The sequence below is a fragment of the Rhipicephalus microplus genome, chromosome 1, assembly GCF_043290135.1.
Source record: "Rhipicephalus microplus isolate Deutch F79 chromosome 1, USDA_Rmic, whole genome shotgun sequence".
NCBI lineage: Eukaryota > Metazoa > Arthropoda > Arachnida > Ixodida > Ixodidae > Rhipicephalus > Rhipicephalus microplus.
In genome coordinates, this window is record NC_134700.1 from 83,365,143 (window position 1) to 83,392,795 (window position 27,653).

The window sequence follows — 27,653 nt, forward strand, 5'->3', positions numbered from 1 at the left end:
AAATTGAGCATCGCTGATTGGTTCCAGCAGCCTTGCGGCTGCAGTCGCGCGACTGAAAAATCGGTCAGGAAGCGACTAGTCAAAGCAGTCGCTTTGCGACCGTTTGCGACCAGTCGCAAATGGTCGCGCGACCACTGCAAGTCGCCGGTGTGCACCAGCCTTTACCGTTGTATAACTTATCAATTGTTTTCAACTTCTCGCTCTGTTATAAGCAATTCTAATATTTACTTCCTTTCGTCATCAGTCTTGGCATTAATGAAATCAAATCACTATTCAAACGATCTGCGTGTACACAGGTTGGTGTGAATAACTATTTGTAATGTTTGAAAATTTCACCGAGTATTGCTTCTTTCGTATGGTACCTTGCTCTTTTATAATCTATTTCCCTTATGTCACTTTTACAGGCATCTTCTCAGCTCCGAACTTGTTTTGTTGGCATTTCTCCCGCTACCAAGTTTTCTGCTCGAGCTCGAATCAATGCTCCGCGATATCGTTCTTGGTCTCTCAACTCTATCTTCTGTTTAGTTCGGTTTATCTCCTCTGAAATTTTTTTGTTTAGTTTGGTTTATCTCCTCTGAGTGAACATGAATGCAACGCTACGGTGCGGCTCACGAATATTTTTCGTCTCCGCCTGTTACAGCTGCCGTTCGTTGTCGACGCATGCGCTGTCGGTTTGCCCGAGTGGCTTCCCGGTGACGCTTATCGTTTAACGCCGATCGTCTCCGAACCAGCGCTACATGACGCACGCTCCGACATGCCGTGGGAGACCACCCTGTCGCAAGTTCCTGTGGCTCCCCCTGGATCAACCTGGACATCTTCGATTACGTCAGCAACGCCGCCTTATATAAGCGCATCGGGCCAGCCGTGCCACTTTAGTGGGCATGGGAGCAACGCTACGATGCGGCTCACGAATATTTTTCGTCTCTGCCTGTTACAGGTTAGTGAAGCTCCTTCTAAGCGCTCCAATAACGCTTTTCTTGTTGTATTCCCAGCCCACAAGTGCTCTTACAACATGTTAATGAGTACTTTCATGTGTTGAAACTTACTGTCGGGGGATGTGGAGCTTAACCCGGGGCCTACTAAACCTCGACAGGGTGGCACGCAGGTGTCCGAAGTACCACCGGAGCCTACGACCGATGTTGTTATAACAATGCTGAGGGACCTCACAGCCCGTTCAAAGCTGATCGAGGATGGTCAGGCGCGCATACTCGATTCCATCCGACGCTTAACGTCAAAACACGCTGAACTGAACGCGACGGTCACAAACATATCTGAAAGGTTAAGCTCCATGGAAAACAGGTTTGAAGTTCTGGAAGAGCATGCTGAAGACATAACTACAGTAAAAGAATCTATTGGCACACTTCAAAACGAAAATACTTTGTTAAAAGCACGTTTGTCAGACCTGGAAGATAGAGCGAGAAGGGACAACCTTTTATTTTTTAATGTGCCTGATAACCCCTTGGAAACATGGGCGGACTCGGAAAAGGAGGTCAAGAAGATTGTCCTTGACCAAATTTCGATTAATCTTGTCGATAGCGATATCGCGCGTGCGCATAGAGTTGGCACACTGCATCGCGACAAAGCTCGACCAATAATAGTAAAGTTTGCAAATTACAAAACAAAAGAAAAAGTACTCAGCGCAAAAACCAAACTTAAAGGATCAGACATCACAATTAGTGAAGACTTCTCGTCAGCTACCCGACATGCCCGTAAAATTCTAGTAGACTTTGCGAAACGCTCAGCGCCAGATGAAAAATTCGAACTCCGCCATAACAAACTCACTTTAAACAATAAGTGTTATGAGTATTGCGAGGTAAGCGGTGAAGTAAAGGAGAAATGCAAAAACCCCAGTGCCTCTAAAGCTCCGCATTCAATTCTTTCCACATGCATCCACAGAATAGCTCACCGTCCGTCCACATAACGTGCCGCGGGCGCCAAGTAACATTTCAGTTCTTTTCACTAACATACGAAGTGTAGTCCGTAACCACGATTCTATTTCTTGTGCTGCTGAAACTACTGCCGCTGACATTATTGTATTAACTGAGACTTGGTTGAACAAATCTGTACGGGACAGTGAAATTTTTTCTGCTCAAAAGTGCTACAATATTTTCCGATGCGATCGCTCCTCAAAGCGTGGCGGTGGTGCCTTAGTTGCTGTTAACCACAATTTTGAATGCTCACAAGTCAATGTCACACCAAATCTTGAGTTCACTTGCGTCCAAATATCTGTTAACTTCACGAAGTTGCCCCGCCGCGGTGGTCTAGTGGCTAAGGTACTCGGCTGCTGACCCGCAGGTCGCGGGTTCGATTCCCGGCTGCGGCGGCTGCATTTCCGATGGAGGCGGAAATGTTGTAGGCCCGTGTACTCAGATTTGGGTGCACGTTAAAGAACCCCAGGTGGTCAAAATTTCTGGAGCCCTCCACTACGGCGTCTCTCATAATCAAATGGTGGTTTGGGGACGTTAACCCCCACAAATCAATCAATCAACTTCACGAAGTTTCTACTCTGTGTATGTTATCGTCCGCCGTCTACGCCACTAGGCTTTTGTAATGATCTTCACGACACTCTTAACACCATTCACACAAAGTTTTCGAATCAGCAGATATTTCTTTTCGGTGACTTCAATTTTCCCGATGTTAACGGCAGTCACCCGCTATCTCAAGTGAAGAAACATGCGAATCATCAAATTTTGTAGCACTCTGTTCAACGTTTTCTTTGACTCAGGTTATCACTGAGCCAACAAGAATAACTGATTCCACGTCTAACACACTTGACCTATTGTTAACAACAGCTCCCGATCTTGTCACCGACATCAGCTATTTACCGAAAATTAGCGATCACTCCGTAATACACGTAATGTTGACTGTCCCAACTCGTTTGTCCCATAATAACCCTAAGGTTATTTACGATTACGGAAAGGCTAACTTTTCGGCCATTAATGATGGGCTGAAGATTTTTCTGGATGAGTTCCTTGTTGGTTTCGACGAGAAATCGGTCTCTGAAAACTGGCACCTGTTTAAAAGTACAATTCACAATTTAATTAAACAACATATTCCCCAAAAGGTCATTACCACTAACCGTCAGTTTCCATGGTTCAGCCGTGCATTAAAACGCCTTGCTAACAAAAAAAAAAGGCGTTTCTTCATCAGAGCAAAGCGGTCTCGAAAATCGGAGCACTGGTCAGCACTTAAGGATGTCGTATGTACATATAAGAAAGCTTTCAAGCAAGCAAAACATAAGTTTATGAATGTTACATTACCTGAACTTCTTTCCGCAAACCCTAAAAAATTCTGGAGTCTGATTAAGGATACAGATGATTCGACAATTTCTCTTGTTGATTTGCAGTCAAACCGAATTAGCAACGCTGATTGCGCCGCCGCTCTGAATGACACGTTTACAAAAGCATTTTCCAGTTGTACTAACTCGTCTCTCCCTACCTGTCACACTCATTATGATTTCCCCATGGACCCTGTTCATTTTGATTTTGATGGCATTGTACGCATTATTGAGAGCCTAAAATTATCTTCTTGTTGTGGTCCCGATGACATTAATACAAAAGTGCTCAAAAACACCTCGGTTAATTCTGCTATAATATTGTCCAAAATATTTATTCAGTCTTTTCAGTCAGGGGAGATTCCAGATGACTGGAAAATACGTAAAGTGATTCCACTCCACAAATCTGGTGACAAACATTCTGCTTCGAACTATCGCCCCATTTCTTTAACGAGTATTTCTTGTAAAATATTTGAACACGTCATCGCTTCCCACTTGGCAAAATTTCTTGAATCATTCTCATTTTTTTCATTTGAGCAACATGGCTTTAGAAAATTATTTTCGTATGAAACGCAGTTGGTAGCCTTCACAAACAACCTTCAATCTGTACTTGATAATGGTTCCGCGGCTGATTGCATATTCATAGACTTTTGTAAGGCATTCGAAAAAGTTCCCCACAGCCTGCTTCTTCACAAACTAAGCCAACTGAATATCGACCCTAACGTTCTTAAGTGGATTAAATGTTTTCTAACAGATCGCTCTCAATTTGTTCATGTTAATGGTTTCAACTCTTAAACCCTACCTGTCACTTCAGGCGTCCCACAAGGCTAAGTTTTTGGTCCACTGCTTTTTCTTATATATATAAATGATCTGCCTAGCCATCTGACTTCTTCTGTGAAACTTTTTGCCGATGACTGTGTTATTTACCGCGAAATAAAAAATGCTACTGACGTTTCTTTGCTTCAACAGGACCTTGACGCTATCGATAATTGGTGCTCGACTTGGCATATGACACTTAATATTAATAAATGTAAAGTAATGCGGTTCTCACGCCAACGTAAATTAAACCCTTCCTCTTACAGTATAAGCAGCTCCCCATTGCTACCAGTGTCGTCCTATAAATACCTCGGGGTTATTTCAACAGCAGACCTGAGTTGGAATATGCATGTCTCCTGTATTATCTTAAATGCTAACCGGACGCTTGGTTTTATTCGGCGACATTTTTCTCTAGCCCCCGCTTCTGTTAAACTGTTATTGTACAAGTCACTTGTTCGATCTAAACTCGAATACGCGTCCTCAGTATGCAATCCATGCAATAAATCACTAATAAATGCACTTGAATCAACCCAAAACAGAGCATCGCGTTTCATCCTTCACGATTACGGCCGTTTATCAAGCGTAACGCAAATGAAAGCAACTCTATCTCTTGAACCACTCACACTGCGCAGAAACATATCGCGCATGTGCCTTTTCTTTAAAATCTATAAATTGAACGCCACCCTTAAAACTGCTCTTATCTTACCCGCTGCTCATGTTTCATTGCGCATAGATCATTCTTGCAAAGTTGGTATCCCGAAATGTCGCACTGTATCATATTCAAATTCGTTTATTCCTAGAACTACATCAGAGTGGAATCGCCTGCCACCATCCCTAGTGCTTACTAACAATATTGACCAGTTTAGGAAAAAAGTGTCTGATTACTTCACTTCTGTGTAGCTTGAACTTCACAGTGTTTATTTACCTTATAATGTGTCATATGCATGCAGTTGTCAAAGTTAGTTTTGTTATCTTTTCATGCTAGAGGCAATACCTGTGTAGATTTGTGTTAAACTTTTGTATACTTCTACGCACCGCTGGATACTTGTTTGTTCAGTGCTTTTGTATATTTGCTCATATGTGTGCAATGTTTGTACAATTCGAACACCTTTCAACATCCTGATCCTGTACCACTACCCTCAACAATACCCTCTGGGCCATGAGGGTACCTGAAATAAATAAATAAATAAATAAATAAATAAAATGAACCTGCCTGGGTGCATTCTTCCACCCCTAACTGTTGCAAGTTTCCACGCAAGCGCGCTGCAAGTTCTTTTTCAGCATGCCTCAGGATACTTGGTCTCTCAAGTGCTTTCATTTTAATGGTCTGGTTAAATAGTTCCCACTTGTGTCCCCAGGATTCAAGTGTTCTATTTGCTAAGTCTTCTATGGCCTTAAAAAATGCGAAAAAACTCTTCATCTTTTAAAAGCCTTACATTTAATTTCCAGAGCTCCCACGAGAAATGTTTCTTATTCCTTTTATGTTTACCCACCGTGAGAACGAAACCAAACAACGATCGCTAAACGTAACAGGTGTAACTATATTATCATGGTCCGAAGGGATGATTTCAGAAGACACGTATACTCTGTCAAGTCTAGCTTGGCTTGAATGCTGAAAGTGGGTAAACATAACCCAATTTCTACTGCAAAAACATTCACCTACGTCTTAGCTGAGCCTTCGCCACTATATCGATTAGAACGGCGGTGCTTAAATGCCTGTATGGCCTCAAACTCAATTACTTTGTGCTCGTACAAACTTAGTTGAAATCCCCAGCGAAAATTATTGTACGTTCACACTTCAAATACACATCATGTTTTTCAAAAAAACTCCTTTCGATCTTGAATCATAGTGGTTGCGTACACACAGTTCACTCTTCATTTTGCACTAAGTATAATAAAATGACATATATAATAAGTATAATAAGTATAAGTATAAGTATATTAGTATAATAACTCACACATATAATAAAATGACCCACCTCCCAGGTAGTTACAGACTCGACTTTCGCATTAGGGCTATGCTGAACTAACAGGAGGCACCCTGCAGACGTACCCACCGGGTAATAAGCGCACACATCAAATAGTCTCGTGAAAGGCTGCACCACTCGCTCAGCGTGCTCTTTACTCTCTACTTTAGTTTTTTGTGCAGCGACGATGTCTAAATCTTGTTCTATAATCAGGCGGTAAAGCTGGTTTTGCCACCGTTTAGTGCAAAACCCACGTGCATTTGGCGTGGTGGTGAAAACATTTAATAACCATTAAATGGTTACAGAGAGGTGATTGGGTTGGGGCCTTATTAGCCTCCTACCCTCACAGCACTAGGTGGAACCCCTATTCCGGGGCTCCTTTGGCAAGCAACGCCGCCCGCGCCCGTTGAACCAGAGCCTCTTGGGCCTTCAGGTCTTGACAGCCGAGCAGGGCCGCCTCCCAGTCCTCTCTCGTGGGATTGGGGTTGGGGGGATAGATGGATTAGACTGGCACGCCCAGACGATGTGAAAGATGTCAGCCACCTCACCACAGAACTGGCACGTGCCATCAATGGATTAATTGAAATGTTTTAGCACCGCCGGGCACAGTACAGTATTGGTAAACAGTTTTAAAAGGAGGCGCTCGTCAGCGCGATTCAGTCCCTTACAGGGGTCTGGATAGCGCCGGTGCTCCTCCTTGTAGTAATTGGTAATATCTTTGAATGAAAGGGCCGAATTGTCTGATTGCGAGTAGGCTTCCAAAGACAGTGAGATAGCCCGGAAAAAGAGTGCGCGGGCGGCCTGATCGGCCTGTTCGTTACCCCTGAGTCCTCGGTGACCGGGTGCCCAAACCAGATTTCGCGGAGTTGGATTAACGTATCGGCAGCTAGGTTCCAGTATGCGCTGAGCAAGCGGTGAAGCTTACCCTAGCTGATAGTTCCGACAGGCCCCTCGTGAGTCGGTGATGATATGTTTAGAAGAGGGATAGGTGAGAGCCAGAGCGATGGCAATCTCCTCCGCGTGTGTTGCGCTGTAGGCTTTGAAAGTGAGCCCGTTTACGGTGTTTGCGTTGTGTATGACTGCGGCAGTATACCACCCCCCATGGTGCGGGCCGGCAACGTCCACGTAGCACACGTGTTCCTCTTGACCGAAGTGTCGCTGCAACGCTTCCGCGCGCGCCTGGCGGCGACCACTGTGGTTTTCTTTGGACATGTTGCGTGGAAGGGGTCGGACCCGGAGGGCGCGTCTCCGAGGTTCTGGCACTCTTACCCTTTCCTCAATATAGTAATCGTGTTTGATGTGTATTCGGTCCAAGAGGCGGCGACCGGAATGGGTCTGTGCAAGGCGCGTGTATTGGTTAACGAGGTGGGCTTCTCGAAGTTCCCGGTAGGTATTCACCACGCCTAGGGCCAGAAGTCTCTGGTTGGACGTGGTGATAGGGAGGTCGAGAGCCCGCTTGATAATTTTACGGTGGATGACCTCGAGTTGATCATCCTCGTGTTTGCGTAGGTGCAAGTAGGGAGTCGAGTAGAGTATTCTACTCGTTACGAAAGCATGGGCAAGCCGCATTGCATCCCTGCTTCGTAATCCGCCCCGCTTGTTGGAGACCCGGCGGACCATATGGCCCACCTGGTCTCCCACCGTGCGAAGTGTGGCTATTGTGGTGTCGGCCTTGCGTTGGTGGTGTATGAAGAGGCCAAGGACGCGGATCTCCTTGGCCCCACGGATCGGTCCCGAGGGAAGGCTGATATGGAGCTGAGTTGTGTCCTGAGGGGAGGGACGTACGTGCACAAATTCTGACTTAGCCGGGGCACACTGGAGGCCGCAGTAGGTTGCGAAGTCGTCGACTACAGTCGCTGCTGCTTGCAGGCATGACTCCATGTGACCCAGGTTACCTTGCGTGGCCCAGATCGTGATATCATCCGCGTAAAGAGCGTGATGTATCCCTGGTAAAGAAGCCAATTTGGGGGGAAGATGAAGCATGGCTATATTAATAGGAGGGGAGGGAGGACCGCGCCTTGAGGAGTTCCCCTCGAGCCGATGACGTAAGGCCCATGTTCCTCATCTTGTATGCGTATGTAGGCTTGACGGTCTGTAAGAAACTGTCTAACATAATTGAATGTTTTATAACCACAGTTGGTCTGACTGAGGTGGTCAAGGATTACCTCATGCTTCACGTTGTCGAATGCCCCTTTAAGATCCAAGGCCAGGACTACCTTGTCATTGTGGGGGCATTCAACAGGATCTAATATGTCATGGTGGAGCTGTAGAAGTATATCCTGGGCTGACTTCTGAGGGCGGAATCCAAACATGGTGTCCGCAAAAGTGTGCTGTGTTTCTAGAAACTTGGAGAATCTGTCGCGCACCATCGTTTCCATCAGCTTGCCGACACAAGACGTGAGGGAGATGGGGCGAAGGTTCTCCACGTCAATAGGTTTACCTGCCTTCGAGATGAAGGTCACAAGAGCTGATTTCCATTCAAGAGGGAGAGGAGTTTCCCGGTCCCAAATGCTATTGATGTATTTGAGGAGCGTGGCGTAGGCTGCGTCGGGAAGATTGGCCAACAGTTTGACCGTAACCTGGTCACGCCCTGGTGCAGTGCCACGCTTCATCTTGCGTAAGGCCGCCTGGCGGTGGTGGAGCTGGAACGGGGTGTCCAACTGCGTGTTCTTTTTGCCTGCGTAGGAGTATGCGGCCGTCCAAGGGCCCTTGGTGGTGCACACGTATCGGTCCCTGAGCGTGTTTGCCAGCTGTGTTGTCGTTCCTGTAAAGTTGTGCATGACCTTATGTAAGTGACGTTGAGTTTCCGTGCGTGTTTGTGTTAGATTGATGAGAGCGCGAAACAGGCGCCACGTGTTGCGACCAGACATCTGGCGTGCAGCCGTGTTGCACATGTCCACCCAGTTAGTGTCGGCTAGCTGAGCAGCATATTCCGCAGCTTGCTCTGTGAGTTCTAGGATGCGTTTCTTGAGGTGTCTGTTATGTTTCTGTTTTTTCCATCGTTTGGTGAGACTGCGGCAGGCCTGCCAAAAATGGAGGAGGTGGTTGTCCACGTCCGTTTGAGTTTCCGTGAGCTGTATCAGCTGTTCGTGTTGTTTCAGTGTAGACGTCAGTGATTTAGACCAGGTGTCGTATCCCGACTGGAGAGGGTCCGCAATAGGTAGAGTGGTGCGGAAAGTTGTCCAGTCGGGGATACGAGCTTGTGTAAGTGGGCGTTTTAAGGGACGCATGTACACGGTTGTGTTTAATACACAATGACCACTACCGAGAGTGTCCTGTGTGTTCAGCCAGTCGACATGGCGTATGTTGCGTGTAATTGTGAGGTCCGGGCAAGTATCTCGTTGAACAGAGTTGCCTACACGTGTTGGGCTGGCGGGATCAGTGTGGAGGGTGAGTCCAAGTGTAGAAAGAAGTTCCGCAAGCTTCCTTCCACGCGTGTCCTCTCGTGGGTAACCCCATAACCTGCTTGGGGCATTGAAGTCGCCGACGATCAGGAGGGGGTCTCGTCCTGCCACCTGCATAGCTTGTGTGAAAGTTGCGCTGAACGTGACGTTCTTAAGCTTTGGGGGACAGTAAATGTTTAAAATATGAACAGGTGGGTCAGATCGCCTTATAGGCAGCCCCGACACCATCGTGTATGGGAAAGGCGGTGTTGTGGGGAGTGTGACTTCCTGGGCATTATATTGCTTGTGAACAAGTATACATGTCTCCGGGTTGTGTTGAAATGTAGTGTAATTTGTGAGTTTGACGTCCGTGCCGGGTTCCTGAAGGGCAACCACGGCAACTAGGAACTCAAAGGTCTCAAGATAGAGGCGGAAATGAGCCCGCTTCTTGTGGTTCTTGAGACCTCTGCAGTTCCACTGTGTTAGTAACAACGGCTGGGTTGCTCTGGCTCGCGACGTAGGGTTGGAGGCCATGTTCGGAGATAGAGGGTGGGGTTGTGTTGTTAAGATTACTCAGTTAACTAGCACCCCGTGCTGACGTACTGGAGTCTTCAGAAAAGTTCGACTCATCTGGAGTCACTCTGTTAAATTTTGAGGGGCGATTAACGTCCCTAATTGGCCCTACGCGCTTGAGGACGCGTGGATTGTCTTGTATCCACTTTTGCATAATGTGAGTTACTGTTTGTGTCACCTGTGCGATGACAGTCTCCATATGACGCGCGATCGTGTCGTGGATAATTTTGGGGAGGTCGGCCAATTGTGTTTCTATTGCATTCACCTGGGTCCCCAGGGCCGCGACGCGACTATCTACAGTAGTAGGAATCCCCTTTCTGTTATATTTTCCTCTTCGTCGCTCAACGAGGGCTTAGTAGTGAGATTGGTTCTGAGCGAGTCAAGTTCGCTGGCTAGTTTTTCATTCTGAGATCGCAAAAGGGCGAGCTCATGCCTGAGTTTTTGTGTTTCGGTAGTGCTTGTGGCAGAAGAAGGTGGAGAGGAGAGACAGGAGGGAGAGGAGGCAACCTCCACCCAACTGCCTACCTTGGGTTGGTTGCGTGCAGCGTTGCCAGATGGAGCGCCGAAAGCTGGAGATTCCGCCGCGCCTGGTGGTAGCGTTGCCGTTGCTGCTTTGCCAGGAATTGGCGCTTTGCCAGTTGACCGGCGCTTTGGTTTTGTTGGGGTCCCCGATGTCCTGGACCCTGGTTGCTGAAGCCTGATGAATTTTTCAGTGCATTTGCGGGAGCTGGTGAGGTGCGGACCCCCGCAAACTATGCACGTTGGGTTGCATTCGTGGGGGACCATCCCCTCAGGACCAGCGCCCACGTTTTGGCCACAAAGGCAGCGCTGCATCTTTCGGTGACCGGGTTGGGACAGATATCCGCCCGGTGCCCCAGTGCACCACAGCGGTAGCACGCTGGCACTGTCTTCTTGTACTCCCTGACGGGAGTCAGTTCTGCGTTATAGTGGACGAAACGCGGAACGTTCCTTCCAGCGAAAGTCAACACAGCTACGTTGGAGTTCCCCAGCTTGCGCGCATAGACTAGTTCACCGCCACGCCACTGCACACTATGTTTCAGAGACGCACTGGTTTCGAGGCTGTGCACAGAAATCACGCCGCGACACACATCACCGGTGAGCTTGAGGTGACCGCGAAGCGGCAGCGGTCCTTTGCTGGTGTTGATTTGAAAGTCCGACAGCAGTTTCTGAACCACCTCGTTATTCTGCGTGCCACAGATGATGATGTTTTGCTCCCAATTGGGAGGAATGGTGATGTAATTCATGTGCTGCCTTCCGATGAGTTGGGAAATGGCAGCGCCGAGCTCACCTTGTTGAAACGCTGCCTTGAGGGCTACTGTGATGCGTGGCTTGAGCACGATCACGTAGTCGCCAGGATTCATCCTGACCGTTGGTTTCGGCGTCCACTTGGAGACTGGTGAAGTCTTTTGTGGAGCTTTAGGGGATGGAGCGCGAGCGTCTCCAGTGGCTGAATTGTTGAGAGGAGTTTTCAGTGCAGACGCTCCTTCCGCGTTTTTTCGGTGGTGACGCCGACCCTTGACGAGTTGAAAAATGTCAGCTTGCTCCGCCGAAATGGTGGATGGGCCGTCGTCTGATAGATTTGTCGGGATATACGACCACGACAGAGTCGTAGGGTCGTAGCCACGTTGTTCAGGCAGCGCCATGTTGAGGAGTTCACCGAGCGGCGTCTCCGCATTGTTGCGAACGACGGACCGATCCCGCCGAAGCCACCACTGTTGCGAAAGACGGCGACGCCAACACGGCCCCGGAGGCGCCACTGCTTTCAACTCCGCCGGGAAGGTCACCAGCCGTTTGGTAGCGTATGTTTATCAGCTCGCGACTGCTTCTGCGCAGAGCTGATAAGACGAGCGGACGAGACGACGGTGAGTTAAACAAGGTTTATGTACAGCATATTTACAGAGGCGTTACAATTTCGGCACTGGGGCCGACAGAGACTCGAAGAGCCGAGCTCTTCTCTCTAACACATAGGTCAGTCTTTCACCTAAGACCGCTGACTCACACACATGTCGGCACTCCGACACGGGGACGCCTCTCACATAGGACCGCCGATCGCGACGCGTCGCAGGGCTTCTTTTATTTACACCGGGTCCAACCAAAACGTCCAATCAGAAGCGCCGCTGGTCGTCAGAGCAGACTCCTCCAATGGGGTTCGCCGCGCGATGCGTCAGACCACCAGACATGAGGACGCCGGCTCGCTGTCACGTGCGCAACTGACTCAATGCACGTGGGCCAGAGATGCGCCGCGCGTGTTCACGCCGTGGAGTTGTTCGCGCCCGGCAGACTGCGGGCTGGCCTTGACCCAGATTGCCTTTTTCCGAGGCACGGACGTTTGACGGGGACTCGCTGGCATAACAGCACCCCCGCCGCCAGACAATGCACCGGAAAGACGAGCTGCTTCCACGGGGCTCGGATGTCAGGTGCGCTCGTTCGCCAGGTCCCTCCAGGTTCGCCTCCAGGGCCATGGGGAGAATACAGCTCCAGACTGTTCCGGGAACACATCCCATTTTTGACGACGGATCCCAGCCCCACTGGCTTGTCGCCACAACTTGCTGACCAGCTTCACTCGTCTCTTCTGACCATCTTCGGTTTCAGCACTTGTCGATGGTTCTGCAACTTGCCAAGAACGGATCGACAACAGACAACACACGACACACGCAAGTGCCCTCGGTCACCCGACAGAACACCAGACAAAGTATAGTACAACATATACCTATCTACGTGTCTATCGGAATTTTGTTCCCTCTACATCAAGAGGCACATGTGGGACACAAGACTCTTAAAATGACAACTCAATTTTTTTTTTCCACTTACAACAACGTAACGAATTAGAATACCACATAAAGTTGGCCCCTTGAGATCACTCTGAACGAGAGCGCTCAGCCCAGGTCGTGATGAGGTCAAAATTTTGCCCCGAATCGCCAGCGAGAAACCGAAAGGTTGAGAAGTTACTAGCTAGAACGCACTGCTCAATGCACCTGCATTAGCGTTTACCTTTCCCTTTTTTTTTCTTTAGCGAACGTCAAAGTTGCGCTGTGGAGCAACATGCTCCACCTCAGTAACCGGCCACTTTTAGGCGACGATACCTATGCGGCACCAAGAGCGGCTCACACTTTCGACGTTGCACATGGGAACAACGATACGGCTTGCTACGGATTGACTCCTCACCGCTTAGCTCGATATCGTGTTCGATCACCCTCGTGTTTCCGGGGCGGTCCGAAAACACGTCTTCAAACTCGGAACCAATCTTTCTCAGGTCCTCTTTCTCAGGTCCTCCTTCACTTAAGCTAGGCTCTAGGTTTATCTGCTCCCGGATTACTTTCGATCCCCCTTCAATTACCTCACTAGAACTCAAATTTTCTGCTTCCTCTTCCCCTGAAGCACTTAAAAGTAAATTTACGACCGCTTGATGTTGAACATTGGGTTTCATCAAGTTGTAAATTTTGTGCTGCCGCCTTCCTACTTGCACCTCATAATTTGTATCGCAAGGCTTCGATAATACTTTGGCGGGCCCTTCCCAATCAACCTCAAGCTTGTTCCTTTTGGGTGGCTGCAGCCGCATTACCTGATTATCAACTTCAAAAGCGCGCTTCTTCCCCGATTTCTCGTAGTGCTCCTTCGACAGCACTTTTGCCGCGTTTTTCTGGCTTTCCACTTGCGCTTCAATTTGGCCTTCCACTAGCGCTTCAATCGAGAAATCCTCACGCTGCTCTCGAATGAGCGTCTCTCGATCAACTCTCGGCAGCTCGCTCCAACTTTCCGCTACAGGCGAGAGCGTTGCAACCCTCTCGCTCTGACTCAATGGCGCCATGTCGTCTCCCCTTTCTCCGGAAACCGCGCAGCTAGGTTCGGCGACGGGCCGCTCGCGTGACTGCTCACATGACTCATGCGGAAACTTTCCTTTCTGGGGTTCCCTCGACCCGCCGACAAGGTCACTTGAGAGTTCACCACATGGAACCAAGTCAAGCTTCCGCGAAAGCTTTCGCGCTTGCGATCGCGTGAGAGCCATGCACGCTAAGTTGGGGAAGAACGATTTGCCCTGCTCTTTGAGAAGCTGCTCCGAGTTGTTGGAGAAAAGATAAGAAAAACGACCATTCAGCGCGGCAGACACAGCCGCTTCGGTGCGAAGCTCACCGAACGGGCCTTTAATGACAACCGTGGCGATTGGTAAGCGAACACTCTGCTCCTCGGCGACTTGCCTGATCCACGCGCATTCTCCTGTGAAGTCATCCGGAGACACCAATGAAGGATGGACAACGTCCATGGTTGCCGCTGAGTCTCTAAGTGCTCGGCACGTTTTCTTATTCACCCTAATTTCTTGGAGATACGGCTCCAACAACCGAATGTTTTTTTCTGATTCTCGGATCGTTGCGAAAGCAAACTTTTCCTGACAGTTTCTCGCGATGTGCCCTTCCTTTTTACAGTTGTAGCAAATTAGCGGCTTCCGTTTGTTTTCCGGTTCTAATGCCTGTGTGGTAGAAACCTCGCTCGATTTCTCCGCTTCTGTTTGCCCTTCCCCTACACTGTCCTTCGTAAGAGACGGGTCCTTTTTGAAATTACGGTGCGGAGCGGGTCTCCGTTGATCAGGTTTCTTTGAAAAGCCCTCTTTTCTCTCATCCTTTTCAACGCGCACTGCCCTGCTGTGCAACTTTCGGCGAGTATAATACTCCTCAGCTAACTCTGCTGCCTTGTTTAGCTTTACTTCACCAAGTCTGTCCTGCAGCCAAAGCCTGACATTATCCTCGATGCAGCGGTAGAATTGCTCCAATGCAACGCATTCCACCACTTTATCGCGGTCGTCATAAACACCTTCGCCCTTGAGCCATTCAATTAAATCGGCCTTAAGACGAAACGCGAAGTCAACATGTGACTCATTCCCCTTTTCAGCATACCGGAACCTTTGCCTGAAAGCCTCGGGTGACAATTTATAACGTCTTAAGAGCACTTCCTTAACCTCGTCATAGCTCTCAAACGCTTCCCTCGACAAGCAAGTTATCGCGTCGGACACTTCGCCGGGAAGAAGAGCTAGCAGGTTCCGCGCCCAAAGAGGCCGCTCCAAAGCGTTTCGCTCACAGACGTGTTCAAACTTGACGAGATACTTCGCCATGTCCTCGCCTACTACGAACGGTGGCAGTTGGTCCCGAATTCTGAAACCGCTGACCTGAATCGTCGGAGAAGCTACGCTAGGCGCCTGCGAACACTGTAGGATTGCCAATTCTAGTCGTTTCAACTCTAGGCGCTCTTGTCTCTCGGCCTCCTCGCGCTCGCGACGTTCGCGCCTTTCAGCTTCTTCACGTTCGCGAACTTCTCGCCTTTCAGCCTCCTCGCGGCGTGCTTTGATCTCCACCCAGGCCTCATCGACTTCCTCAGCCGACACTCCCTCATCCTTCATGATCTCAAGGATCGCTTGCTTTCGTTTCGCACGGCCTAAAGTAATGCCGAGTTCCTCACAAATTTCGATGAGTTCCTTCACTTTAAGGTTCTCCATCGTTCACACTAGCCTCTTGCTGTTTGCCCCTGTTAACAATTTACTTGCCGTACCCACTATAAGTCAACTAGCAAGACGCGCAAGCAATTTTTCACACTCCCGTGTTTACCCCCTCCGCATTAACTTTGGTTTCAAAGCGCTTCGACTTGGCTTGAAACGATCAAAGCTCACTTCAATGCTTCACACAGCCCTTCTCTAAACTACTACAACCTGAGCTAGAGTAGTCTGGTGAACTGAGGGGAAAACATCAGGCACTCACCGCATCGATGTCGCTGACGCCGGCCGATCCCGCAGCTGCCAACCACTGTTGCGTAGCGCCGGGCCTATCCCACCGCTGCCACCACTGTTGCGAACGACGGACCGATCCCGCCGAAGCCACCACTGTTGCGAAAGACGGCGACGCCAACACGGCCCCGGAGGCGCCACTGCTTTCAACTCCGCCGGGAAGGTCACCAGCCGTTTGGTAGCGTATGTTTATCAGCTCGCGACTGCTTCTGCGCAGAGCTGATAAGACGAGCGGACGAGACGACGGTGAGTTAAACAAGGTTTATGTACAGCATATTTACAGAGGCGTTACAATTTCGGCACTGGGGCCGACAGAGACTCGAAGAGCCGAGCTCTTCTCTCTAACACATAGGTCAGTCTTTCACCTAAGACCGCTGACTCACACACATGTCGGCACTCCGACACGGGGACGCCTCTCACATAGGACCGCCGATCGCGACGCGTCGCAGGGCTTCTTTTATTTACACCGGGTCCAACCAAAACGTCCAATCAGAAGCGCCGCTGGTCGTCAGAGCAGACTCCTCCAATGGGGTTCGCCGCGCGATGCGTCAGACCACCAGACATGAGGACGCCGGCTCGCTGTCACGTGCGCAACTGACTCAATGCACGTGGGCCAGAGATGCGCCGCGCGTGTTCACGCCGTGGAGTTGTTCGCGCCCGGCAGACTGCGGGCTGGCCTTGACCCAGATTGCCTTTTTCCGAGGCACGGACGTTTGACGGGGACTCGCTGGCATAACAGCATCCAGCAGCGGCGGAGCCGCCGCCGTGAGGCTTAGCTCGTTCGCTACGTTGTGATGCAAAGTTGCTCGAAGTGGCCGAAAATTGGGCGTACCTGGGTAAGATCGGTGTCTCCAGAATTTTGCTGACTTGGCAGATGCAGTAATACAAGTTTTAGAGCAGCCACATTGAAAAGAGCACGGTTCCAGCCAAAAATCGACGGAGCCGATGAGCGTCGCGTCCGGTCACTTCGCGAAGCGCCCGCGTCTCTCCCTGCATTTGGTGTCGCCAATCTAATCGTTGCCATCGTGATGAGAAAAAGCCTAACGAACGACGCTTACCTTAGCAACACCTAACCCACTGTCTGGCCGACGCTCAAGGCGTCGTCCCATCGCCGCCACGTGAAAGCGACGACGAACGCAGGCGGCAAGCACCCCGAGACTTTTGGGCCCAGCCACTCACCACTTCCCTTCCTTGGTCTTCACCTGGGTCAGACGCTACTCATCATCATTCGCTCAGCGGATATGCTGTGATGTTCCTTTTTTTTGGAATCTTCTGGAAACGGTTGTTTCCAGATCACTGGTCATTATTTTTTCACATGAAGCGTAAAATAAAAAAGGTTGCACAGGACTGATAAGGCTTCGACAAAAATATCATGTACCAAGAAAGTGCTTAACAGTGCAAACGACAGGAGGGGATAGAAGAGACGAGGACAAAGCTCTTAACTAACAACCAAAGTTTATTGCAAACCAACTGCAATATACAGGAAAACAGAATCTGCGCATAAGCACGCAACATCAACAAAACCACACATACATGTGCCAAACGGCCTACCTTATCAAGAGCCAGTCATATTGGTGGACCCCACATAACTAATTTCACAGCCGTGAAGAAAAATCGAGGGTATACGCTAACACAGGAAGCACCAAGTTGTTGAATGTGGAAGGCTTCGCTAACCTCGCACTGGCGCTGATTTTTATGTCACCCCATGATCACACACTTGTCAAGAATTGATTGATTGATTGATTGATATGTTGGGTTTAACGTCCCAAAACCACCATATGATTATGAGAGGCCGTAGTGGAGGGCTCCGGAAATTTCGACCATTTGGGGCTTGTCAAGAATTGGCTGACAACCACACTTTTTACAATGGTCTGCCAAGTGGCCGGGAACGGAGCCTTTTAGAGAGTAAGCGTGCTCCCTCAACCGATTATTTATGCATAGGTCTGTTTGGCCAATGTAACAGAGCCCACAAGTGAACAATATCTTGTATACAATCGCTAAAACACATTCAACATAGCGCGTAGCGTGTTTATTAGTGCATGCTTCTTTTTTAGGTCCTTCGCTATTGACCCTGCGACATAGCCCAGTGAGCTTGTCGCGTGCGCAGAACACTACACTTACACCTTTTTGCCAGTGACTTTCTTTAGCCCACAGGAAAACTCGTGTACGCAGAGAATAACAGCCATGCTAGAATGAGGCTTGTTGAGTTGGCTGTTGCTTTGTTTCTTATAATGCACTCTTAGAGACGTAAGGAGAGTCTCGGCGATGGAAGTTAGCAGGCGATTTGGAAAAGCTGCTTTTTGAAGGAGGAGAACTTTGTGCGAAAAATTAGCCCCGTATCTCCATGCTACACTGCAAGTGTCATCGAAAGAGGATAGTCTTGCGTCTGGAGAGAGTGAACAAAACGTTTATTGGATGTTCTGCTCAAGAAAATTGGTGAATGGTATTCTGCAGGCACCGCGTTAGAGTGCCTCGAGGAGCGTGTAGCGGAGGCGAACAAGCGCATCGAGTAACGTCACACGTGGGACATGAGTGCTATCTGGTAGTTGTCTTGGAAAACGAAGTGCACGGCGTGCGCGCCCGTCTCGGAGGCGATAAGGTGTTCAGTTCAGTTCAGTTTATTTCCTTAAAGGTGTAGAACGCAAAGAGACGGGTAAGTGTCATCATCGTGTCGTCTTAGCAAAGCGTTGGAAACATTTGCCTTTTTGTGGAAGCGTTGCATCGTCAGCGCAGCGTGATAAGTGCTACGGTCCTTGGAATTACTTATGTGTGCCTTTTATAGTATAAAGAAATACAGAAACAATACTGACGTGTTGTTATTGTGCCTCAGATAGGCGCAATAATTGCTTTTTAATCGACAATGAAACAAGTATGAATGCTAAACCTTCAGCAATATTGGTGGGCGCTGCGGATGGCGTCGGCCGTTTGGAGTATCTTTTTATGCCGTTTAGGGTATCGTTAAGGGCGGACAAACAGAGAAATGTACAGACAGACAGACCAAAGTTTTTGCGTCGAAGGTCCCCAAGAATACCATCGTCTTAAAAACTGCATTCTATCTAGTGGTGACAAGAGCGAGTTAGAGCTGCCTTTAGGCGGGAAAAAACGATGCTTCGCTATAGCTTAAAATGGGTGGATGTAAAAGGAATAAGGCTTTTCTTTAAGCGTGGCTCGTATCGCCAACAGACATGGTCTACCAAAAAAAAATCGTAGCGTGTCATCAGAAATAAGCTCCGACGTTAATTCTAGTCGCTTCATATCACGCCGAAATATCTCACCGGTGGTTCGCCGAGGGTCACATTGATCTATGCGATGAAACTCTAAAATGTCGTCAACGTAGCGGAACACTTTAACTGTGCTTGTCTAATGAAGGTTAGCCATGAGACTTCTGTCATACGGCGTGAGTAAAAGGTCACCTAGAACCGGAGCTAAACACGAGCCAATGCACACTCCTTCCCGCTTAGTGTCGAAGGTGTCCTTGTGAAGTAGAAAGGTCGAAAGTAGATAAAAGCGCAGTAGTTCTAAAAACCTTTGAACATGAATTCCACATGCATTTAGAAACTTGGTGCAGCCGTAACGCTCAATGCACTGGCTAACTTCCTCGAACATAAGGTCATGAGGTAAAAAACAAAACAAGCCCTTGACATCAACAGAAAAGGCGCTTACTCGTTTCGGGCACTGAGTCCAAAGGTAATCACTTACGGTGACTGGGCTTTTGATTCGACAGGGGTCATCAATCAAGCACTTTGTTAATGTACCAAGAAAAACTTGAAAGTAGAGATTGCGCCATCCAAGAAACATTTAAAAAAATTAACACACTCACTAACTCTCTAAAGAACTCGCCTCGTGAGTTTTAGCTGTTTTGTAAGAAAGCGACTGAGGGAATTGATGTTATACTAGATGGAAAAGAAGTAATTACAGAAAAGTCAGATATAGCCGGAAGACTCAATCAGTTTTTCCAATCGGTTTTCTGTAACGACCAGGGCGACAACGAAGAATATGAGTTAGGGACAGTGACACTTCAGAAAGATGACATAAATATTACCCGAGAAGGCATCTTCAATCAACTACTTTCTTAGATACAAAAACGTCCTGTGGACCTGACGGTATATACCACATCAAATTTTGAGATAGTTTGCGGAGTGGCTGTCGCACTACCTAGAGAATATTTTTAGGAAATCTTTAGAAAGCAGCACGTTATCTCAAGATTGGCGTAGAGCAATAGTTGTAGCGATTTTTAAAGGTGGTGATAGAACCACCCCGAACAATTACAGGCCTGTCTCACTTCAGTGTGTTGAAAATTAGTTGAAGATATAGTGGCAAAAATATTCCACAATATTTGGAAGAAAATGAAGTATTATGCCCCTTTCAACATGTATTTCGCAGTGGCCTTTCAACTGTCACACAACTGATTGAAGCTATTTATAACTTGTGTATTGATGTAGATACCTGTATGCAAATTGGTGTTATATGTATAGATTTTTGAAAAGCGTTCGACAGAGTTTCACACCGTAAACTCCTGTTGAAGCATGGCAACGTCGGTATTAGTGAGAATGTTCTCAATTGGATCGAAGCTTCTCTGGACAATCGCCAACAAGCAGTTAGAGTAGGAGAGGCTATGTGGGAAAATTGGGAGGTGAATTCGGGAGTGCCTCAGGGGTATGTGTTAAGGCCCCGACTCTTCCTGTTATACATAGATGATATTTCATCAGTTATCCAACCAACAGTAACAATGAAGCTATTTGCAGATCACTGTCAAATCTATTTTCTAATATAGTGCAGAAAAGATCAACCTAAACTCAATCAGTGCTTGCAAACATTAAACCTATGGTGTTCTAAATGGGGTATGTAAATCAACATTAAGAAATCTGCCTACACACATATTAAAAATAAAAGAAGGAAGCGCTTTCGTTTGCGTATAACATACGAGATAATATGCTGGTGAATGTATGTAGTTTTAAATACTTCGGTATAACTATAACGGATAAATTGAACTGGCATACTCATATCGGAAACATTTGTCAATCAGCATATCAAAAGTTTGCTTCATACGAAGGAAATTAGGCCGAACCACAAAATATATCAAGCTGCTTGCCTACAAAACGTATGTCCGTGCGAAGTTGGAATACGCTAGCGCTGTGTGGAGTGCACATTAAATGGTTAAAAAAATAAACTATAACGCAAAAACAACTATAACGCTCGAAATATCAAAAAAATATTCTGTAACTGAAATGTTGAAAGTATGTAAATTAGAAGCGCTAGAATTAGGAAGGCGGAAACAAAGATGGAAAATGCTTTTCCAGATTTTACATGCAGGGGTGAAAATAAACAAGGATGATTATCTGACGTGCTCTTACAAAATGTTTCCAAGAAGAACACGCAATACATTGATACAACCAATACGCGTTCGAACAGTTGTATTCCACTTTTCCTTCTTTCCTGATGATAATAAAAACGTGAAATTGACTACCGAATGATGTGGTAGAAAAAAAGTATTTTGAGGGAATTCGAGGTTACTTTTGGCAGGCACTTTGTTGAAAATGTATAGATTATTAGTGTTCTTGTATGCGTTTCCTTACAAATGTTCCATAAGTCATAAATAATTTGTTGCAAATGTTGTGAGTGAAAAGCATGTGATTGTGTGTCTCACACAAGTGTGCTATGTGTTATGGAATTTATGTTACAAATGCTCTTCAAATATTTATGTAATATTGTGCAACTCAATACTTCACCCTCCCTGTAATGAGACTAATGGCCCTCAAGTGAGGGTCAACAATATGACCAAATAAAAAAACAAATAAATTGGCTCTAATATGCCGGTAGAGTGTTTGAACGCTCTAGCGAAAGACCACATTGCCATATACACAGGACTTAAGGGGGTGGGGTGGGGGTAGGGTAATGTCCCACATATCAATCAATCAATCAATAGATCAATCAATCAATCAAGTGGAGGTATATACAAGTTGTTGCTCACTGTTTCGCCACTCATTTCTTATCGTTATAGACTTTTTGATAAACCGCTTCTTGGGCGCCGCAATAATCCTCTCTTGGCTGCACTAAATAGGCGTGACCCTTCAAAAATGCGCTGCCGAGGTTGTGACGTCAGTAATGGTGCTCCTCCGTTCAGCGCACCATGGCGGCATTTTTTCTCTCCTGTGAAATGGTCTATCTCATGATTAAGTTACAAGGCATGCATCGATGATAATATGTGGGGTTCAACGTCCCAAAACCACCATATGATTATGAGAGACGCCGTAGTGGAGGGCTCCGGAAATTTCGATCACCTGGGGTTCTTTAACCCACCGTGCACCCAAATCTGAGCACACGGCCTACAACATTTCCGCCTCCATCGAAAATGAAGCCGCCGCAGCCGGGATTCGATCCCGCGACCTGTGGGTCAGCAGCCGAGTACCTTAGTCACTGACCACGGCGGCGGAGCAAGGCATGCATAGATCAACGGCATAAGACAGTTCGTAGATATGGGGCTGTGTCGTCGGATAGCTGCCATGTTTTCTGTACTCGCTGATAAAAACTAAGGTAATCGAGGCTAACTCGAATCACATCAACGTCGCACCATCATCTAAACTACCAAAAAGCTTCGATTCTAACGCTGCTATTTTCAGGAAGCCTAGCAGATCATCGTCAAAGTGCATGTTTGAATATTTCCTTGGAATTTTGGAGCACAAAAAGTGGAGCCCGTTGGGTGGACAGCGCGTCCTTGCATATGTTGCAATATCAAACTCTTGCCATATATACTTAGCCTCCAGAGTTCCAGTTTTATTATGCAGAAGCTTTGTGGGACGTCGGGCTGCCTACATCTTTTACAATTCCTGCACAGGCATATTATGATCTAAAATAGCTGTGACAGACGTGAGGGGCAAAAAAGTGTTCATCGGAGTAAATTTGCTGTTTCTGCGTGCGGCTGTTTGCCAACTTGCATACGACGGGGAGACAACAAGTCCAGCATATTGCGTCCTCATATATACACACTGCCTATGGCAGGCCCTCGTCACGTCGTGGCAATATTTTCCCTAAGTGCCTTATGTCGATGGGCTGTATATAAAACCTAGACAAGTGGGATTACAAAGTTTTGCGATCGCCGTGAAAGAGGAAAAAAAGAAGAGTGAAAAAAGTACAGTGCTAAAGTGAACTTTGTTGCGAAGAACGCTAACGCAGATGGCTCAAGAGCTGCCTCTTCTGTGTGCCTCTCGAGTTTAGTTGGCTGCAGTATCGGCGAAGCACAAAAGCCACGCAACAAAGGGATACGTAAATTGGTGATTCGACACTAGTTAATTTACTCACTCGGTGCACAAACACCAGCTCTTCTCTGTACACTTTCAAGCACATATGCATGTACATTAGTCATCATGCTTGCGTTGTCATTAACATAAAGTTGAAATTTCATACAAGACGAACAATGCCGCAGCAAGGCCGTTTCGATGTTTCGTCGCTTTGTTGTAAAATCATCAAGAACTCACGCACACAACTGGGTGAAGCATCAAAACGTCGTGTTAACAGTGCGGTCTCATGCCCCATAGTAGACTACTCGGGCTTGTCTTCTTGTGCTATCGAGTACTGACATGTGAACACACTAGCAATACGAAGTTAGTGGTCCTGACAGCCCCTGTTTGCGAAGCCGCGATCACTCGTTTCCTTCGCGTTGTTTATAAATTCTAGATCATTAGTAGAATGCACCAAAAATTTGTGAAAGATCCGCCTAGTTTAGGGCGTTCGGCAATGTTTATGAGTAAACTCTGTCGAGCCACTTTGTTTTTTAACTTAATTGTTGCCACACGGCAACTGAAGCGCTAGATGTAAATTTGAGGTGACTATAGCGACCTTAACACCTGACTTGAAAAGCGATCAACTTCATCGTGAAACACATATCTATGCGTCTGTAGGTAAAAACGCTGCCTAGGACTTATTGCTAGAAAAGGAAACAGTCATCGATCTTTTTTGAAAGATTAACCGTAGGGCGCAAAAAGAAAAATGATTGGTGTTGGAATAGATTTGACGACTGCCGATAGCGCGTGCGTGATTACAGTTTCCAGTATATATAAGTCAAAATAATGAATACAGGTAATGAAACTCAGTACTTGAGACTCGATAATTCTGGCTGTATGAGTGTCAACTTCGGTGATTTTGCCAAAATATTTACCAACTGCGACTTCATATAGTGCAGTGAAGTGTTGGCGTAATGCAACACAGCCAGTACAGTAGATATATTACACGTTATCTGCCTTCATATCAAACTGCTGTTCGGTACATAACTGCGATTAGGGTAACAAGACAGCGCCTATTAATGTTCACTAACATGTAGTGTTGTGAACAGGCGTTTGTGAATGTCTAATGCCAAAAGCACATGGATAGTCGGGAATAAATACAACCTTCCAGCAATGGAACATAATTTATTAGACTCTTCTGACAAGAAGCTGCACAAATCTTTTGAGAAAATTTTAATTATGGTAAGTGATTGGCTTTGTACGGGGCGCTGACGCGTTGTCGGCACTAAGTGACATACCCTGTCAGGGTACTGCACCGAAGTGTGCCTCGATGCCACTGATGATCGTAGGCAAGGTCCGGGTGTGCAAGGTCCGGGCGGTGGCCGCCACCCCGAGGCGTGTTTATCGGCGTCGTGCGGTGCCCCCTCGCGGTGAGGCTGTGGCGCCCAACGGCGGAAGTGCATTAGGCGAGTGGTCACACGCGGCGAGGCTGCACCATCGTCGTCCACTCGGGGACACACACGGCCAGCCGCCGATCGAGCCGAGGCGCTGCATAATCAAGACATACACACGCGCACATACCGGGCACACAATAGCGGCTAGCCGCGTTTCTCGAGAAGCGTTAATGCGATACGCCCCGCGGGTAGAAGCCAAGAACGGCAGTGCATGGGGAGGACGGCGAAGTTGAGAACACTGCGATATTGGCCGAAGGCGTCCGCAAAAATTCGGTTAGCCTATCAGCACAGTATTGGACTGGCAAACATTACGGCTCTTCGCTACCAGTTTGTGAGCACAGGCGACGTTCTTTTTTATAACAGAAAAAAGCATATCAGTGAGTTGAATCCGTTTGGCTAAAAAAGGGGACGAGCATGCAGTTTTGCTCTCTGTGAACTGTCAGATATGCTACGCACAAGGAAAAAAGAGCATCAATAAAATCCGTTGCTCGCGTGACTAATGTATTGGAGCGTGTTGAGAACATCAAACTATGCAGAAGGTTGAACTGGAGGAAAAGCTGTATGTCACCAGACACAAATGAGCGAAGGTGCCTAAAAGTAAAGTGCATGTGTTTTGTCATTGATACTTCGTTTTCGTCTGTTTCTGTACGGCAAACCCATTTCTGGGATTTGTCGAGAAGATGTGTTGCTTTTCTGAAAATTTAAGGTTGCCGACATGCGGGATGCATAAAAGGGTCCGGGAAGCCGCACATATGCAATATCAGTTTTTAAAGTAAGAGACAGTGTGTTTTTTATAAGGGCCATGCAGCACTTCGTGAAACTTGTAATCAAATGCAACCGATCAGTAGTGAATGCCCCCTCGAACATGTGAGCTAAGGATATTGATTGATATGTGCGATTTACCGTCTCAAAACCAGCATATGATTAACATGTCAGCAAGACATTATAGCGCAGCACGCAGCATGAGATTTACGATGCACTTAATCAGCTAGAATTCACTGACTTTTCTCTCGACAAATGATGTCAAATATCAAATTCAACTGCGCAATAAACACAAAAACACATGGTCAAGGTCACTGGATAACATGAACATCGTCAGCTGAACTGTTACCACGGATGCCACGGGGGAATGAGTTCTCAGCAGATAATGCTGTACTATTATTGCTAGTAAGCGTAGCGTGCGGCGAACCTCGTAACCTTTTGTACAATATGCATGTAGGAAGCGTCACTACAAGTTTAGAACTATACGAGGAGCCCACCGCGGTGTTATAGTGCCTAAGGTACTCAGCCAGCGACCCGCCGAGCAGGTCGCGGGATCGAATCTTGGCTGCGGCGGCTGCATTTTCGATGGGGGCGAAAATACTGTAGGCCCGTGTGCTCAGCTTTGAGTGCACGTGAAAGAAGCCCAGGTGGTCGAAATTTCCGGATCCCTACACTACGGCGCCTCTCGTAATCATGTGGTGGTTTTGGGAAGTTAAACCCCACATATCAATCGTTCAACAACTGTCTGTGGAGCATAGAAATATCACGTGCTATCACCTAGAAATCCTTCCCTGAAAGTGGCCATTGTGCAGAAACCCTGGGAAGATTTAAAATGTGCGATAGCAATACTTATTCTTTGTTGACTCTTGTACTTTTTAAAGCAAGGAAGATGAAAAACGGAAACTATATTATTAGCTAATATTCCGCAGGGGTTTTAAGCCATGTTTGGTTAAGAACAAGACGATTTAGTCATTAGTGATAAAGTTTGCGTGTGAGAAACTATGCCAGCTTGCCCAAATGTTAAGCAACGCACTAAATTTAGTTTGAGCTGTTTTTGGCGGTAACAACGACCATATTTAGCATCTCCGTCCATATACAGAAGGATAAGAAGAAGAGGAAGAATAGTCTGTGGTAAGCTTCGGACGTTCATTTTCTCGCAGTATTATATTCGTTTTCATGAATCCGTCTTTTTCTTTGACGCTGAATTATAACTTGTTAGCTACTTCCCCATCCTTGCGTTCTAAAGCTGGATGGATTGTGGCAGTCTAGTGGCATTGTTTGTTAAATTATCATACTCCACATTTGCAAGCCTATTCGAGAACAACGTTCTCTTTTTTGACCAAGAAAGAACTGTGTTTAAAAATACCAAGTTGTTGTTAGCAACGGCAACCTATAGGAAGAACAATATGTACAGTCTACAGTCATCAGCAAGCTTAACACGAATGATCCACAGTGTGTCCCGAAACAGCTTGATTGATGCTAGTGCCACGTAGCTCTGGGTTCTGTTGCCGAGATGTTACCCTTGCATGCCGACATAATATCCTACCATACGGAATTAGTATGTCGGCAAGAGCGGCCATAGCTTCGCTGAAGCAGTCCAGGTCATGCGTCGGAGCGTTCGTGTTAAGCTTGCCGACGACTCTATGTAGCTGCTCGAAGCGTCACAAGCTGAAAAAGAGCAAGTGGAATGCATGAGTATAGCCATAATATTTAAGCTATTCCTATCAAGAAATAACAAGCGACAGACACGTATCGAGTGCAGGCTGAACAGCGCCTTTCACTGAGAGCACCTAAGACATGCGAAAGCTCGCGACTGCTCCTCGTCCTTGACAAAGAGAGGTGATTTTAATGTGTATGGATGAAAGCCACCATTCAATGTCACGTTTTAGTGTACTAGAAAACAACTGAAAGGCGCTTTACAGCCAACCAGAGAACAAAATATTGGTTGCTGTAGTTTCTGATTTTTTGTGGAGTAGTTGCTTACGTTGCAGTTAAGTTGTTAATATTGAATTGTGCTGACCCGCAGTCTTTGAAATGCAGCACAGGAGTGTTGAACTGCGTGAACCTGTCACACCGCAAATGAAAGGACGTATCTGGTCAAGCGTTATATTCATTCAATTATTGCGCAAGAAACACAGAAAAAAAAAGAAGTATAGTTAATGCTGAGCTAGCTGTACTTTGCCTGTAGAAGAATAGATTGTACATTTGTACAATCTATTCTGTATTCTGTATTCTGTTCTCCATTGGGCCTACTTTTATGATAACAGTTCATAGTGGGGACATGGTAAAGAGGAAGCTGAGGAAGCAGTGTGAATAAATGAAAATTTTTAACAGATGGAACCGGTCACACTCAAGCGCGATCACATCGCGGTATCATCTTCCTCTAAGTAACCCCGGCACGTCTTATACATCC

At 47.1% G+C, this 27,653-nt stretch overlaps 1 protein-coding gene across 1 annotated transcript in view; it reads left to right on the forward strand.

Moving 5' to 3' along the window:
* Positions 1 to 663: 663 nt before the first annotated feature.
* LOC119177951 (uncharacterized) overlaps positions 664 to 27,653 on the forward strand; it is an 81,643-nt gene continuing 54,653 nt past the window's right edge. Inside the window, exon 1 of the mRNA XM_075870401.1 lies at positions 664 to 937. Within this exon, the coding sequence (XP_075726516.1) occupies positions 755 to 937 (183 nt within the window). The 5' untranslated portion in view covers positions 664 to 754. The remainder of the gene's footprint in view (positions 938 to 27,653) is intronic.